The sequence below is a fragment of the Typopeltis vanoorti genome, chromosome 24, assembly GCF_054136105.1.
Source record: "Typopeltis vanoorti isolate ZY-2024b chromosome 24, IOZ_Tvanoo_1.0, whole genome shotgun sequence".
Classification (NCBI taxonomy): domain Eukaryota; kingdom Metazoa; phylum Arthropoda; class Arachnida; order Uropygi; family Thelyphonidae; genus Typopeltis; species Typopeltis vanoorti.
In genome coordinates this window covers 56,978,108-56,994,952 of record NC_143572.1, presented here as the reverse complement: position 1 = coordinate 56,994,952, position 16,845 = coordinate 56,978,108, and the positions used below count along the sequence as shown (strand labels likewise).

Sequence of the window (16,845 nt, the reverse complement as noted above, 5' to 3'; positions counted from 1 at the left end):
GCCATTCACATGGTACAAGTTGCATTCATTCATTCAATTTTCAAATCAGGACATTCTTTTTGAAACACCCTGTATAATCCTATGGTCCTAAACTGCACAATCTAGTGGGCTTGCCTGGGTGTTCTTAGCCATTAGGTTGATTGTCTGTGGACAATCGACCTAATGAGGTCTCCTCATTGTTCAATATTACACTTAAATCCACTTTTGATGGAATCCAAGCTGAATTTCCTTCCATTATCTCAGTCCTGTTTCAATTCACAGTGAACCGAGGCTAATTCATTTGGCAAGGCAAATTCTGCAAACAAATAGAGGGTAGAGCCATGGTCTATCTACTTATTCTCCCCGCCTCTCAGCCAAATACTTTATGGAGATGTTTAGAAACAATACTTTAAAACTCTGCCCCACTCATGCCTACCATCTGGCATTACGCCAACATGGTACATCAAGCCTTTCTTGGCATAAACACATTACAATCATCTCCTTCTCAGCATCCAAAAAAAACTAGGAGTCCTCTTCCTGCAATCTGAATAGCTATCAACTTTATGTAAATTGCAAATCTAGCCAAATATCAAATATTGCTCTGACATTTGGGATGGTATTCCCAAGAACTTCCTAAAAATACTTGGCTCAGTACAGAAGAGGAAAATTAGGTTGATTAATGACTCACCTCTTACCACTCCATCCACTTTCACACAGGCACTTGGTTTCTGAAACATGCATTCTCTATAAAAACTTCCATGGCAATTGTTCATATAAACTAGAATCAATAATTCTTTCACTTTTTACGAAATCTATTGAAATGCATGCAACTGCTACTAAACTTGCCCCCCCCCCTCCACAGTTAACTTGAAAACTCACAGAACTAGTTTCGCTTCCTCCTCTTCCATTCATTCTACAGCTGTATCCTGAAACAGTATCCCCTCTTATGTATTTCCAAAAGAATACAGTGCAGTCTTCAAATCAAATATGAACAAGTTTCTCCTTTTCCAACTCTCTACTCATCCATGGTACTAACACACTATGGGTTGATTAATCAACCCCACATGAAATGGATAAATATTAAGTTCTATACACAAGGGCCAGATGAACCTATAGCACAGAAGAAGGTTGGAAAAGAAGCAGTGTATAGACATATTTTCTGATGCATTGAAGGTTGTACCCAGTTGGTGGGGAAAACTTCATGAAGAAAGCTGTTTCAAATGATAGAAGTAGATGGAATAAAAAGGAAGGAAAATAAGCAGGGTAAGTGTGTATGCAGTGTCTGAAAAGGGATGTTGAGCAGGAGAGATCAGTCCAAGGAGAGATCTCATCCTGTCTGGTATTTACTGAGAGACAAGATAGGTGAATCTCCCTTTGTAAGAAACCTTTCTCCACTGAAAACTCATTAAAAGAAACAGTGAGATGGAAGCAAAGCTGGACAGAAGTTGCATTTGATGGCCTTCATAAAAGATCAGAATACATGGCTTCCATTTGGACAGTAGGTGAGTTTTCTGCTGTTGATCCTTAAGTCAGAGATGAATTTGCTGATGGCTGTTTGGCATTTGTTGCATGCTTCAGCATAGGATGTGTATGAAGCTGCAGTTCTTGTTATAAGCTGCCTGCAGTATATTGAATTTTTTTTCTTCAACTGCCATGATACAAATTTTGTTAAACCATGTAGTAAGCCAGATGATAGAATTTTGGATGGAATGGGAAATGAAGACCTTCATGTCAGTGAGGATAATTTCTGTGAGTGATTGTCCAGAGCAGGCATTAGATCAGAAAAGTGGAAGCAGCAGTCTTTGGCCATGGAAAGGAAGAGCAGAAGTACCATCATCTGGCTTACTACCTTTTGTAGTGACAAAGGATGCAAGGTTTGGTGTGGCTGGAGGAAAGACATTCCCTGAGAGATTAAACTTGCAGAAATTGTTGTTTAAATTACTGAAAGAAGACATGACCTTTATGATATATTTAGGATGGCTTCTGTCACTGACCTTTTCCTTTATTCCAACCTTTTGAAAATTTTCCTATTGCCTATTTAGCAAGCACCTCTCAACAACTTATTGTCAAACATAACCTTCTCCTCCTACTTACCAGATTTCTTAATATGTCTGTGCATCCAACATTCCACAATCATGATATTATTATTATTATTATTATTCAGGCCTCCATGGAGTCAAAAGACTCATCGTGGAAGGTCCTTTCTAAGAAACACAAGTCTATCAAGACTCATCGAGGGAGGTCCCTCCTAGGAAACACAAAGTCTATCATACCACTCCTTAAACACATTGACCATTCTCGCTCTCACCACTCTATCAGGCAATGCATTCCATGGTTCAATTACCCTCCATGCAAAGAAACCACTCCTCACACTCTTTCTCACAGTTTCCTTTTGTAACTTCCAGGAATGGCCCCTTGTCAACTTAAAAGTCTCAATCATATCACCTCTCCTTCTTCTATTCCCCAAACTCTGCAGTCCACACTCCTTCAGCCAATCCTCATAACTATCATTGTACAGTCTTGAAACCATCTTTGTTATCCACTCTGTATCCTTTCCACAGTTAATTTATCCCCTTCAAATCCTGGGGACCAGATCTGAGAACAATAGTCTAAGTGTGGTCTGATCAGAGTCTTATACAACGGAATGATAACTCTTATATCTCTGCAGGTCAGTGTCCTTCTTGCAGCAATCTTGTGTGTTACCTTCACCACCTTTGCAATATACCCCCTAAATTTCAGGTTTCTATAAATCATCAACCCCAGATCTCTTATCTCCCCTACTTCCTCCAGTTTAACCCCTCCCATAGAGTATGCAGTGTCCCATCGATGTGTCCCAAACCTCAAGACCTTACATTTTGCTGCATTAAACTGATGCCCCGATTCATTTGCCCATCTATCTAGCTTATTCTGGTATCTATCTAGCTTATGATAGCTGGCATGTGCCTTTGTACTCTTTATAAAGTTTCCTTATCTCCTCCCCTCCCCAAATCCTAGTGACTATTTGGGTCCAATCAGAGATATATAAATTAGGATCACCACAACTTAACTCTGCTTCAGTCAGAATTAGTTAATATCCTTCTTTCAATCACAGCAATTCAGTGAGCAGTCTTTATATCCCATCCTTAACTTCTTGTTACTCCTGAGATCCCTTTCTTCCTCCCCTTCCTTCAGCATGATTAAAGTAATAGAATATGCAGCCGTCCATATGTGGATCCAAAGTTCAAAATCTGACACTTGGCTACATTTGCACTGTTATCTTACTCACTTTTCCAACTTCTGGCTTATTCCATTACTTCTGATTGTCATTACAGTGGCACTTTTTAATTACACTAATGTAATGTGTATTTTTAATTACATATGTTACAGAGTCATTATATTGGCACTATTTTTAACAATTCTATCAGTTTTGCAACATCTGCAAGCAATAGCATATCCTCCTACAAACCATTCACAATATCATTAAAATAAAGATTAAACAGTAAGGGTTGTGTGGAATCTCAACTTGTTACAATACTGATCTCCATGCACAACCGTGATATGTCAGATGGCCAATCTCTTATGTAATTATCTAAACCCATTTATTGCAACTTATGTGAGAATCTGTCAAATGCTTAAGGAAAATCCAGAAATATTCACAGTATATGCATTCTCCTCATCAAGTACTCTCATATAAACTTATTTCATAAGGTACATGGCAAAACATTTGTGCTCAAGCTGGAGCATTATTAATACCATACTTACTTTAACAAGAGTATTAGTTTCTGAATCAGGACCAGGAACTTTAGATTCCAATAACCTTTGGCAATGTGAAAAAAAATTGTGCAGATGCTGATCCTACAGGGGGGGGGGAATTAAAAAAGGAAATGTTACAACAATAAAAACAAAATATAATCTTAAAATGCAATACTAAAATAAAGGAAGAAATAACTACCAATTGAGACAACAATGCAGATAAAAATAACTTATTTCATATTAGTTCAGTCAGAATAGCAAAAAACATGAAGTTAACTTATAACTATACATATACTTAACTTACGAGGGTGGCCTGAAAAGTTCTAGCCTAACAATAAAATGACGAATTTATAATTTCAAAATTATTTTTCTTTTTCGACATAATCTCCCTTAAGACTAATACATTTATTCCAGAGATGCTCCAGTACCATTATCCAATCCCTGTAGTGGTTCTCAGCAAGATCTGTAAAATCTCTACAGCTATAATCACCTCTTGATTCGAAGAAAAACACCAACCAGCAAGGAAGAGTTTTAGCTTTGGGAAGAGATAGAAGTCAGAGGGAGCCAAATCTGGGGAATAGGATGGATGTTCCAACAATTCATAGTGCAGATCCCTTAATTTTTCCATTGCCAAAACACCTTTGTGGACAGATGCAATGTCCTGATGAAAGATGATTTTTTTCTTCTGCAAACCGGGTCTTTTCTCATGAATTTTCCCACCTAGTCTGGTTAAAAGATTGGAATAATATTCCCCAGTTATTGTTTTACCCTTTTCAAGATAATTAATAAACAAAATGTCTTTAGCATCCTAAAACACCAATTCCATTACTGTTCCTGCTGATGGAAATGACTTCGTCTTCTCTGATGCTGAACAACCGGCTTCTGTACACTGTTTTGACTGCTGTTTGGATTCTGGTGTGTACTGATGAATCCAAGTCTCATCCATAGTAATAAATCAATGCACAAAATCAGTTTTATTCTTTAAAATGCTCCAAACGCTGTTCAGAGATTTTCATGTGAGTATGTTTTTGATCTGCTGTGAGCAAGTGCAGCACCCATCTTACACACAGCTTTTTCATTTGCAATTCTTCATGCAAAATATATCCTACACATTCTTTTGAAATGCCTATAGTTCCAGCAATTTCACACACGTTGACTTGCCAGTCATCCAATACCATGATCATGCACTTGATAAATGATTACACTTTTTGGACGTCCTTCACATGGATCATCTTCAAGGCTGGTACGGCCATATTTAAACTCAGCAGCCCATTTCTTAATTGTCAAAAACGAAGGAGAAGAGTGCCCATAAACTTTTATGAACTTCGAATGAATTTGTTTCCGTTAAACCTTCTTTTATAACCGCACAATACTCAATTTTATCCATTCCAAGGGATACAAACAACACTTTTGCTTCAGACAGCTGTATAAAACAAGCTACTTGATAGAATGACTTGCGATTTCACATGGATGCTTATGACAGATGTACCAACTTAGAAAAAAAAAATCTTGCCAATAGTGTTGCCATCTATGGTCGAGGCCAAGAAAATTTCAGACCACCCTTGTATACTATGCCTTACAAAGTCCATCCCTACATATGAGCTAAAATAACACATGTGAGGAAATAGCAGAATCTGCCAAATGATGTCACTCAGAACCCCAAACATTCTGCCTAAGAGAATTATGGTGAAACAGATACTTAGCAAGCCAGCACTATATTCACTTATAGCTAATAAAAATCAGAGTTGCAGATATAAATGATATACAGTTCAGGCTGGAAAGGAAATTGATAATAGAAACACTGAATATATTGATGATTACAAGTAAAGTTGTCAATTTTAACAGATGATGGAGGAAAAATTAAATTTTTTTTTTTTTACTTTTGAGTAACACAAAATAGAAAAAAAATAGAAATTATGGAGAGTAGATGATGACTAGTCAAAAAATGGTGTTGGCTTTATCATAAATAAAGAAGTAAATGACAGACTTTGAATGAGGAACGGAACAGGCATCTGGAGAAAAATGCTGTTCTCAGGATAAGTGAGTATTAGTGCAGGAAAACTAGAGTTGTTAGGGTAAATGGAGGTAGGAGTAGCCTCTTTTGGGGATAGACAATCAGGAGATGGAGGAACATATGGTGTTATGTAGAGTCAAATAGAATCTGGAGTGAATAATAATAGGTATAGAAATACTGAGAATTCATTTACACAAATGCCAGAAGTATCAGAAATAAAGGAGATAAATTAGTGGCATTATAGCCCCAGCCAATCCAAAGATTATTGGGATCACTGACACATGGCTGAATAAAGATGATATACTGACAGGAATAGAAATAGAATGGTACAGTCTATCTTGGAAGATAGGAAGAGCAAACACAGTGGTGAAGTACTACTTATGAGAAGTGATGAGTTGTTGAGTTGTGTTATCTCAGTGTGGAGAATTTGGAGAGGAAATGGCATTAATGGTTTTGAGAGTATATAGTGTGTGTGGTGGGGTAGAAAGACAGGATGATTAGTAGGATGTTGCTACAGCCAGGGAATACAGAATTTGAGGAGCAAGAAATAGGCAGCTGACTCTGGCAAGTGCAAAATGTGTGATCATTATGGGAGATTTTAACTAGCATATTAAATCCCACAGTGTTTTAAAACCGAATAAGAAACTCAAAGATCGGAATCAAAGAGTTTCATGCCAAATATAGTAACTATAAACATATTGGCGACTACTAGCGTGAGCTAAAGTACGTAGTTCAAGTATGTAGTACAAAATAGGGCAACTCGATGCAAAGGTGGGGAAAGTTCTGATCGCTAATCTTAGTCTTTTTCATAATGTAGAACCCATCTCCTAGGAGATGTATGATGTTATACATTATGGTGGGAGGTCACTACCCAGACTAGTTTCGATCTTTATTGAGATCTCGTCAGTGAGTAGCTAGACCAAAGTATAATACTAAGGGTATAGCGAAAAGAACTTATATACTCTGCTATACGAGTTGTCAAAAAGGTGTACCTATAAATTATTTAAAATAAAGAGCCAATAGGCTTCATTTCGGCGATGTAAAACATTATGCTTTGATGTTTTACAGAGTTGCCCTAGTTTGTACTACATACTTGAACTACGTGCTTTAGCTCACACAAATAGTCGCCAATACCAATACGTTTATAGTTACTACATTCGGCATGAAACTCTATGATTCCGATCTTTGAGTTTCTTATTCGGTTTTAAAACAATGTGGGATTTAACATCCCCTAATTTATATAATGTTTTACATCGCCAAAATGAAGCCTATTGGCTCTTTATTTTAAATAATTTATCGGTGCACCTTTTTGACAACTCGTATAGCAGAGTATATAAGTTCTTTTCGCTATACCCTTAGTATTATACTTTGGTCTAGCTACTCACTGACGAGATCTCAATAAAGACTGAAACCGGTCTGGGTAGTGACCTCCCACCATAATGTATAACATCATACATCTCCTAGGACAGTGCTTCCCAAACTTCTGGATGTCAGGGCCCCCTCTGCAAAAATTAAAATATTTCACGGCCCCCCTCGAAAAAAAAATCGTAATAGAGATATATTATTATAATATTTATTATATTTATATTCAATACAAAACATACACAGCGAATATTTCAAAAATCAGATGCATATATTACATTTTTTGCCTCTTACCGTTTGTCTCTGAAGACGATGCGGGCTGTTCTGGTAAAATATGAAATACTGTCCTTTTTTTTTAGTCTGTTTCTGCTTCTTCTGATTGTTCGCGGGATTTTTTTTTTATTTTTTATCAGCCACTTATCCATCTCAGGGTTAAATTTTTTAACATAGAATAGATCAAATAATATCACCACTTACCAATACTGGCACACCACAGACTGATAACATGAAATTAGTGAATATTACCTGAATAAGGGAATCCCCCGGACCAGGAACATTTTTCACTTTTGTGACTTTTCTCCTTTTACGGTAATTAAGCCTAACGCGAAACAGACAGCAAAGGCAGTCTAGCTGACAATTGAGTTGAAATGCTAACTCTCTTCAACCGAATTCCATATGTGAAACTGCCATAACATTCATTATATATATATATATTTTTTAACATAGAATAGATCAAATAATATCACCACTTACCAATACTGGCACACCACAGACTGATAACATGAAATTAGTGAATATTACCTGAATAAGGGAATCCCCCGGACCAGGAACATTTTTCACTTTTGTGACTTTACTCCTTTTACGGTAATTAAGCCTAACGCGAAACAGACAGCAAAGGCAGTCTGTTTATTAAAACGTGCATATGATTGGTGAGGTATTAACAAAAGATCGTGCAACCGAAAGATAAAAGCATAGCTGACAATTGAGTTGAAATGCTAACTCTCTTCAACCGAATTCCATATGTGAAACTGCCATAACATTCATTATATATATATATATATATATATATATATTACTTAGTTTTAACACTTTTACGAATTTTAACACGTTCGGTTGAATTTTATTGCTGCCTTGGGAAATCGAACTCACATACATCTAATTAATAACAATAGATTTTAGTTAGATACTGTGTTTGTCCATGCAACATATGGTTTTGTTTTAGTCTATACAGCATAGTTTCTGTATAAGGGGACATGTGATTCATTAATTAGTGTGTTTTTATCCCAGTTGTCTCTAATTGCACTATTTGTTGAGAAATATATTACACAGACTTCTCATACCTTATTCACTGGCATAATAAAAGTACTTATTTTTATTGCCTCTGCAGTATAGTGGCTCTTAGGGAGAGCGTGTTGTTTACCACTGCAAGTGAGTTACTATCTCCCCACAAGAACTTGTTTAAGCTTTTTTTCATGTGTGAAGTATATGGGAAACTTTTATTGGTAACAGAAAACTAGCTCAGATGACAGTGATAATAAAACGAGTTTTGATATGTATATAAAGTCAATATCAACAGTCCCTGATTACGAACGCGTTATGAAAGGGACAGAAAGATTTGGAACTTCCGTGGAGAGCATTCTAAGTAAATACAATTAACCACTGCTTTGAAATGAAACATATTAATAAGCAATATTTACTAATATTCGTTAAGCGCCGAAATACGCAGGAAGCAAAGTTTGTGAACCAACACCAATGTGTGAATTTTTCCATTAAAATATAAAAAATAACAAAAAAGAAATAATAAAAGCTAAATACGTTTCTTTTAAAATAAAAAAAATCTACTTAGTCTTAAAACATTTTAAATTTGTTTTCATTATTTCACGGCCCCCCTCAACAAAACCTACGGCCCCCAAGTTTGGGGCCGCGGTCCACAGTTTGGGAAGTGCTGTCCTAGGAGATGGGTTCTACATTATAGAAATACTAAGATCAGCGATCAGAACTTTTCCCACCTTTGCAATGAGTTGCCCTAGTTTGTACTACGTACTTGAACTACGTGCTTTAGCTCATGCTAGTAGTCGCCGATACATTTATAGTTACTATATTCGGCATGAAACTCTTTGATTCCCATCTTTGAGTTTCTTATTTGGTTTTAAAACAATGTGGGATTTAATATCCCCTGATTTATATAATGTTTTAGATCGCCAAAACGAAGCCTAGTGGCTCTTTATTTGAAATAGAGCAGCATAAATTGGGAAAAGGAAACAATGTGTAGTAATAAGGGAATAGAATTTCTGGAATTCTTGAGGGGGAAAATGCCTCAGACAACACGTAATAGAAGAAACAAGAGGCTCAACAGTTTTTGATTTGGTCTTGGAATCAGAGGACCTCATTGTAACTGAAATGTAATCCCTGTCCTCAGTTGGAGAGAGCAAGTGATCAAGTATTTCATCTACTCATCACCCAATGGACTTGCGGGAAATGACAGTTCCAAAGGTAGAAGAATTGGAAGACCAACATATCACCAGTGCATGGGAACTAGTGAAGAAATATTTATTAGCAGCAATGACAAGTTTTATACCTTGAATGAAAAAGAGAGGATGTGGTGTAAAGTGGATGACATATAATATCAGATGGAACTGCTGATGAAAAGGAGGTCATGGAAAAAAACAACAGGAGAGCAGTGGAGAACAGTTGCATGAGGAATATAGAAATATAAAATATAGAGAAAACAGAATATAGACCCTACAGATTGAATATTGTCACAAAATTAATCAACCCACCTCATCAGTTGTTGTAGATACTGCTGGCAGCACAGTAACGAGGGTATGAAGCGCCTGTGGCAAGTTTCTAACTTGCGCCCCCCCCCCTCTCTAACCCAATGCAAGTGTCAAACTTCCACCCCCCCTAACTCAAAATTTTGAAAAATTTAAATGTAACAAGTTAAATTTTACTAAATGCAATATGTTAAATACTTACTATTAACCCCATCAAAATGAGTTGCAGTGTGTTGTGGAATTTGTGTGTCTAAAGCGCCGTATTGCTGAAATTTAAAAATACAATATAAAATAGTGGACTTTTATATCTATTTATTTATTTTTATTTTTTACGTTTTGCGCCCATGGCGGGCTCCTCTTTCGCCATGCCCTCGTTACGGCACTGACTGCTGGTTCACAATAAATATATAAAAAGATGGAGGGTGATGCATCTGCACTGAAAATGGACTCCAAACATCCAGATAAGGATAAGATGAGTCTTGGGAATATTTCTATTTCTTCAATAAATAGAGACAAAATATTCAAGTTAAAAGAATAACAATATATGAGTCAGGCTAAGAAAGTGATTAGTATGACAAGGAAGGCAAAACTTGAAAAGAGATTTGCCCTAAGGACAATCCTAATTAATTTTTTCATTATGTGGCTAGTAGGAGGAAAAATGATTGTGAAAGAATTACATTGGTAGAACAAGAATGGGAATAGAGTGACTGATGCAAAAGACATAGCGGAGTAGTTTAATGATAATTTTATTGGAGTATTTCATTCTAAAAAAAAGATAGTTTTATTACTAGAGAGAAAGAAAGGATTCAAGATTTGGAGGTGCAAGAGAGGAGTGTGTACAAATACTAAGTTCTCTGGATGTCAATAAGGCTATGAGACTGAATGGAATTTCACCAAGTGTTTTTAGAGAATGTGCTACAGAACTGATAGCTCCATTGACTTGGCTTTTCAATGAGAATCTTGCTATGGAAAAGGTGCCAAGGAGTGAAAGGAGGGAAAAATAGTCCCATTGCATAAGGGTGGTGATAGAATAAGTGTCAAACTACAGGCCAACGAGTACTTAAGCTTAGGTGCTTTGTTTACATACATGACACAGTTTAATGGAATAATTACAGCACAAAGAAAAATAATTAAACAGCAGGTTTAATTATTTCAATATTTCTTCTTTGTCACAGACATCTTCAGGAATACAGTGTTAAAATTGTAACACACAAGAATCAATAAGTGGAACAAATTAAATTAGACTAAATAAAGACTTAAGTCTTATGAAGGGTGCCCTGTATGGATGCCTTTGTTGGCTAGCTAAGATGCTAGGTAGGAGGCCGAAGAATTAAAGTTTCCCAAATCTTGGGAAGTTTAGTGCAACCATATTTATTAAGATTAGGCTGGTTCTTTAAATCTGCCATTGATTCCAAAAAATCTTTCAAGTTTGTATTTACTGTGATGGAGCATGATAGTTTTCTTCCATTTGATTCCGTGCAAGGTATCTAAAGGCATGATCTGCTAGACCTGACTGACTGTAGTGTGGCAGCAGATGTATTTTTGGTGTTCTTCTAGGTGGATTTTAGCAGATCTCCCAGTCTGACCATAATATGACTCCGTGGAGGTTACCAAAATAATAATAATAATAATAATAATATAAGCTGCAAGAAGAAGGTACCTTGTAAGCACCTGGAATGGGGGGGGGGGGGGGAGAAGTGGATCCTTAGAGGAACAGAGAGGGCGAGAAAATTTTAAATGAGGTTTGATAGCAATGCAGAAATTATATTTCTTTCTTATAACCTTATGGTTATTTTGTCTGAAGTGCACCAGATATAGGGAATAGTCAGGCTCAATGTAGCTCACATCTTATTGCAAATACTACCACCAAAAAAATCTCTCCAATAGCTGGCTCCACATACTACATAAACTCTGCAAAGACAACAACATAGTTATTACTAGAGCTGACAAAAGTTATGCTACAGTTGTCCCCAGTTCCAGTGATTATAATCAGAAAATGAATATTCGCCTCAGATACCATTCCATACCACTTATAAACCACATGATTATAAGCCTACCAAGGCTCAGAAAGAAAGAAAAAAAAAATAAGGGTTCTAAAAATGTCGCATTTTGGCCTCCTGAAGTTGTTAAAAAACTCAAACCTTTCAGTTCCCCCCCCCCCCACTGGATATATAGATTACCAAAAATTCATAATCCAATTACCTTCTCTGTCCCATAGTAGATGCTATTGACCCTCCTTTAAATTACAGCTAAATCCTTAAATTCACTTATTGGCCACACTTCTTATATAAAAAATTCCACACATTTCAAATCCTTAATCCAGAATTTGGTTTTAAATAATAAAATTATCATGATGAGGTTTGATGTTATCTCCTTATTAAGAAATGTTCTTTACTGAAAAATGCTTTCCCTCCTGAAATGAATGATCTTTTTAATTCTCCTATCCATACTGGTTAATTCAGTTGGAAGGGCACCTTACATAAACAAATAGTAGGTAGTTCCATGCACTATCCCATCCCCTGGCCAGCTTCTATATGGAGCATTTTGAAAAACATGCTCTTGATACTGCAAGTCTTAAACCTTTTATTTGATTAAAAGATACTGATATGTTCTCTATTTGGCAACATGGCTCAGACAGATTAGATTCTTTCCTCCTCCATCTCAACAGTCAGGACTCCAGAATCCAGTTTGCTATTGAAAAAAAAATAACAGCTTCCTTTTTTTAGATACTCTAATCAGACATCTGCCAATAGTACCCTTTCTATTACAGTTTACAGAAAACCCACCCACACACACACACAGATAGATACATACATACATAAACTTTCCCATCATCCCTCTTCTGAACAATATGGCGTGTTCAAAATACTGGTCAACAGAGCCTGCGACATCTGTTCCAATAACACTTCACTTACAGTGGAAATTGCCATTATTCACAAACATTCCGGTCCAATGGTTACAATGCCAAAAAGATCTAAAAATTACGAGGGTGGTCTGAAAAAATCTCGGCCTGACAATGAAAAAACTAATTTATAATTTCAAAATTATTTTTATTTTTCAACATAATCTCCCTTGAGATTAATACATTTATTCCAGCGATGTCCCTGTAGTGGTTCTCAGTAAGATCTGCAAAATACCCCTCTACAGCTGCAATCACCTGATTCAAAGATTGTTCTGGTGTCAATTTGGATAGGACAATTCAACTTGTGTAAATGTCGTTGTTGCACAGTTTTGCTTGAAATATCAAGTTCCACCAACAATCTACAGATCTTATGGCCAGATCAGCTGTGACAACTTCAAGCAATATCTAAGATTTCATGGAAAATAGTTGTCCAGAATAATACAGGTCACTGAGAGTGATGTTTCTGGTATCCAACTTTCTAAATCAGAAAGTTGTGCTCTACTTCTGCATTCTAATTTTTTGTTTTACAGACATCTCTGAATGCTTTGGCTATAACATGTCCAAGTGTGAAGTAATGAAGCTCTGAAATTTGATCAACTGAGGCTACTCACTTTAAACTACAACTAAAAAAAAAAACTTTGAAACATAAATAACATACATAATATCACTCCCACAAAAGCAATCTCTAACTTAATAAAATAGATAATTGTGACCCACTGATAACTGTGATACTGTAACAATGAACGTATAATATAAAAACAAATTCCAAAAAAGTTTTTAGTCACACTTGTATAAAACTAATAAACCACTAAAAGAGCTATTTGCAATGAAACTCAAGTGTGAAAGTGAATTTACCAAAATCTAACTTTCAATGACATTCTTTACAGACATAAGTAATAGGAGTTCATTAATTAATTAATTGATCTAAGCACTTAAAACACTATGTTTTATAATGAATTTTGGTAAAAATTCATTATCATTTATCAGAATAAGCCAAGTTGTTTTTATACTAGGCAATGGATAAACATGTTTTACATAATTCATTCTGCTAAGTTCAACACATGTGTATAGACATATGTACTGTAAAGAATGCCAAAAGGTACAAAAAAATTACAGTTGCAATAATGAAAACTTGAATTAGCACATACCTTTGTATATATGGTAGAAACTAATTTAAAGTCAACTTTAAATAACTCTTTACCACTATCAACCCATCGTATTTCTGGCCCACTAAACTAAAAATAAAAAAATAAAAGAAGAAATAGTTGTCAAAATGCATTATGCATAATACACACCATAAACTAAATGATAAGCATAAATATCTTCTAATAAATAAGAAATGAAGTAATAAAATCTGGAAAGTTTGCACAAGGAACAAGCAGAGTTTAACTGTTAATCTTACATGTGGAATTCACCAACTACAATACAGAGTGAAAACAGGGAAAGAATCAAGTGAAAGATTGCTGTGAGAAAAAGATAACAAATTATTCAACAGTAATACTCTACAGGATTCTATGATTAAAGATGCGGTGAATGAGAGGGTGTGCAAGGTTTACTAAACTTGAACAAAGGAAGGGTAATTATTATTGGTGATTTTAATTATCATGGTATAGATTGGAATAAAGAGATAACATTTGGGAATAAGAAAAATGAATTTCTCGAGTTCTTGAGAAATAACTATCTCAGGCAGCATGTAAAGGATTGAGAGTCCTAGATCTGATAGTTTCATGAGAGGATGTAACAGCTAACTACAAGGGTGGTCTGAAAAGTTCTTGGCCTAATAATAAAAAAACAAATTTATAATTTCAAAATTATTTTTATTTTTCAACATAATCTCCCTTAAGACTAATACATTTATTCCAGTGATGCTCCAACCCCATTATCCTGTCCCCCCCTGTAGTGGTTCTCAGTAAGATCTGCAAACTGCCCCTCTACAGCTGCAATCACCTCTTAACTCGGAGAAAAACGCTGACCAGTGAGGAAGAGTTTTAGTTTTGGGAAGAGATAGAAGTCAGAGGGAGCCAAATCTGGGGAATAGGGTGAATGTTCCAACAATTCATAGCACAGATCCCTAAACCTTCCCATTGCCAAACCACCTTGTGGGCAGGTGCAATGTCCTGATGAAAGATGATTTTTTTCTTCTGTAAACCAGGTCTTTTCATATGAATTTTTTCATCTAGTCTGGTTAAAAGATCGGAATAATATTCCCCAGTTATTGTTTTACCCTTTTCAAGATAATTAATAAACAAAATGTCTTTAGCATCCTAAAACACCAATTCCATTACTGTTCCTGCTGATGGAAATGACTTTGTCTTCTCTGATGCTGAACAACCGGCTTCTGTACACTGTTGGGCAGAAGCTGGTTGTTCAGTTTGTTCAGTTGCTGTTTGGATTCTGGTGTGTAATGATGAATCCAAGTCTCATCCATAATAACAAAGCGATGCACAAAATCAGTTTTATTCTTGTTAAAATGCTCCAAGCACTGTTCAGAGATTTTCATGCGAGTATATTTTTAATCTGCTGTGAGCAAGCATAGCACCCATCTTGTGCAAAGCTTTTTCATTTGCACTTCTTCATGCAAAATATATCTTACACATTCTTTTGAAATGCCTATAATCTCAGCAATTTCACATACTTTGACTTGCCGGTCATCCAATACCATATCGTGCATTTGATCAATGATTTCTGGTGTTGTTACACTTTTTGGATGTCCTTCGCATGGATGATCTTCAAGACTGGTACAGCTATGTTTAAACTTGCCAGTCCATTTCTTAATTGTCAAAAACGAAGGAGAAGAGTGCCCATAAACTTTTATAAACTTCAAATGAATTTCTTTTGGCATTAAACCTTCTTTTACAAAGAATTTTATAACTACACAATACTCAATTTTATCCATTCCAAGGGATACAAACAACACTTTTGCTTCAAACAGCTGTATAAAACAAACTACTTCATAAAATGACTTGCAATTTCACATATGGATGCTTATGACATATGTACCAACTTAGAAAAAAAAATCTTGCTGATAGTGTTGCCATCTATGGTCGAGACCGAGAGCGTTTCAGACCACCCTCGTATTGTGCATGTTCCTTAAAAATACATGATGATATGTCAACCATCGCCACAGCCTTATTAACATTACTTCCAATTCTCCTAATACTTGCCTCCCTTTTACATATTGCATAGCATCATTTACACCAGTATGGTATACGCTGATGAAATGCTCATTCAATAATTCCATTACATCTTTTGTAACAGTCACTCTGCTGCCATGACTATCCACCAGTGTCAGCCTACCATCATTTTTCTTACTCTTGCTTGTCATATAGCAGAATTCCCTGGAATTAACCTTGTCCTGACCAGCCGATCTCCTCTCATACTGCACATTCCTAGCCTGCAGTTTGATCACCAACTGTCTTGTATCTCTTTCATAACATTTTCTTTTCTAGTTTGCTTGAGTTCAATGTTCATTCATTTCACTCCTATTCTATTTACTCGCTTAACCCTTGGTATGCAGCTATACATTGCTTGTGTCAGATGTTGTTGTATGAATTCCCATGCATTTTCAACATCTTTTCTGCACAGCTCATCTACCCAAATGTACTGATGCTAGATGAATTACAGAGCTTCCCACAAATCACCCACTTTATAATTCCACATACATCATTTCTTGACAGTAACCTTTTCTTGTTTCTCTACTTTCAATCAAGTATCTCATGCTCACTAACACTGGCAACACTGTTAACATCTCATTAACTACAACTAGTGAAGTTATCACCTAATGCAAAACACTAAAGCCTCCAGCTGCTTCAGTCAGATGTTGCTTAAGATATTTATCCCTCAAAAATTCAACAAATTGTTTCCATACACTAACTCCTCCTCCCATTCTATATTCCTTTAATTAAAGTCTCTCATCCAGATCACCTTTTTACATGCAATACCAGCTTGCCTAAACATTTCACAATCAGTATTCTCTACATTCCCTGGCCTATAGCAGCATCCTATCAGATATACTAGTCTGTTACTTGCAACTTCAAGCCACAAAGATTCAAAATCTGCACATAACTCCTCCCTCCTCTTTT

General features: G+C 36.0%; 1 protein-coding gene across 1 annotated transcript in view; it reads right to left on the bottom strand.

The window, feature by feature from the left end:
* Positions 1-16,845, bottom strand: part of Ziz (dedicator of cytokinesis protein Ziz) — an 826,359-nt gene that overhangs the window by 426,722 nt on the left and 382,792 nt on the right. The window contains exons 21-22 of the mRNA XM_090414187.1: positions 13,912-13,998; positions 3,721-3,813 (exon numbers count right to left, since the gene is read on the bottom strand). Of these exons, the coding sequence (XP_090270313.1) occupies positions 3,721-3,813; positions 13,912-13,998 (180 nt within the window). The remainder of the gene's footprint in view (positions 1-3,720; positions 3,814-13,911; positions 13,999-16,845) is intronic.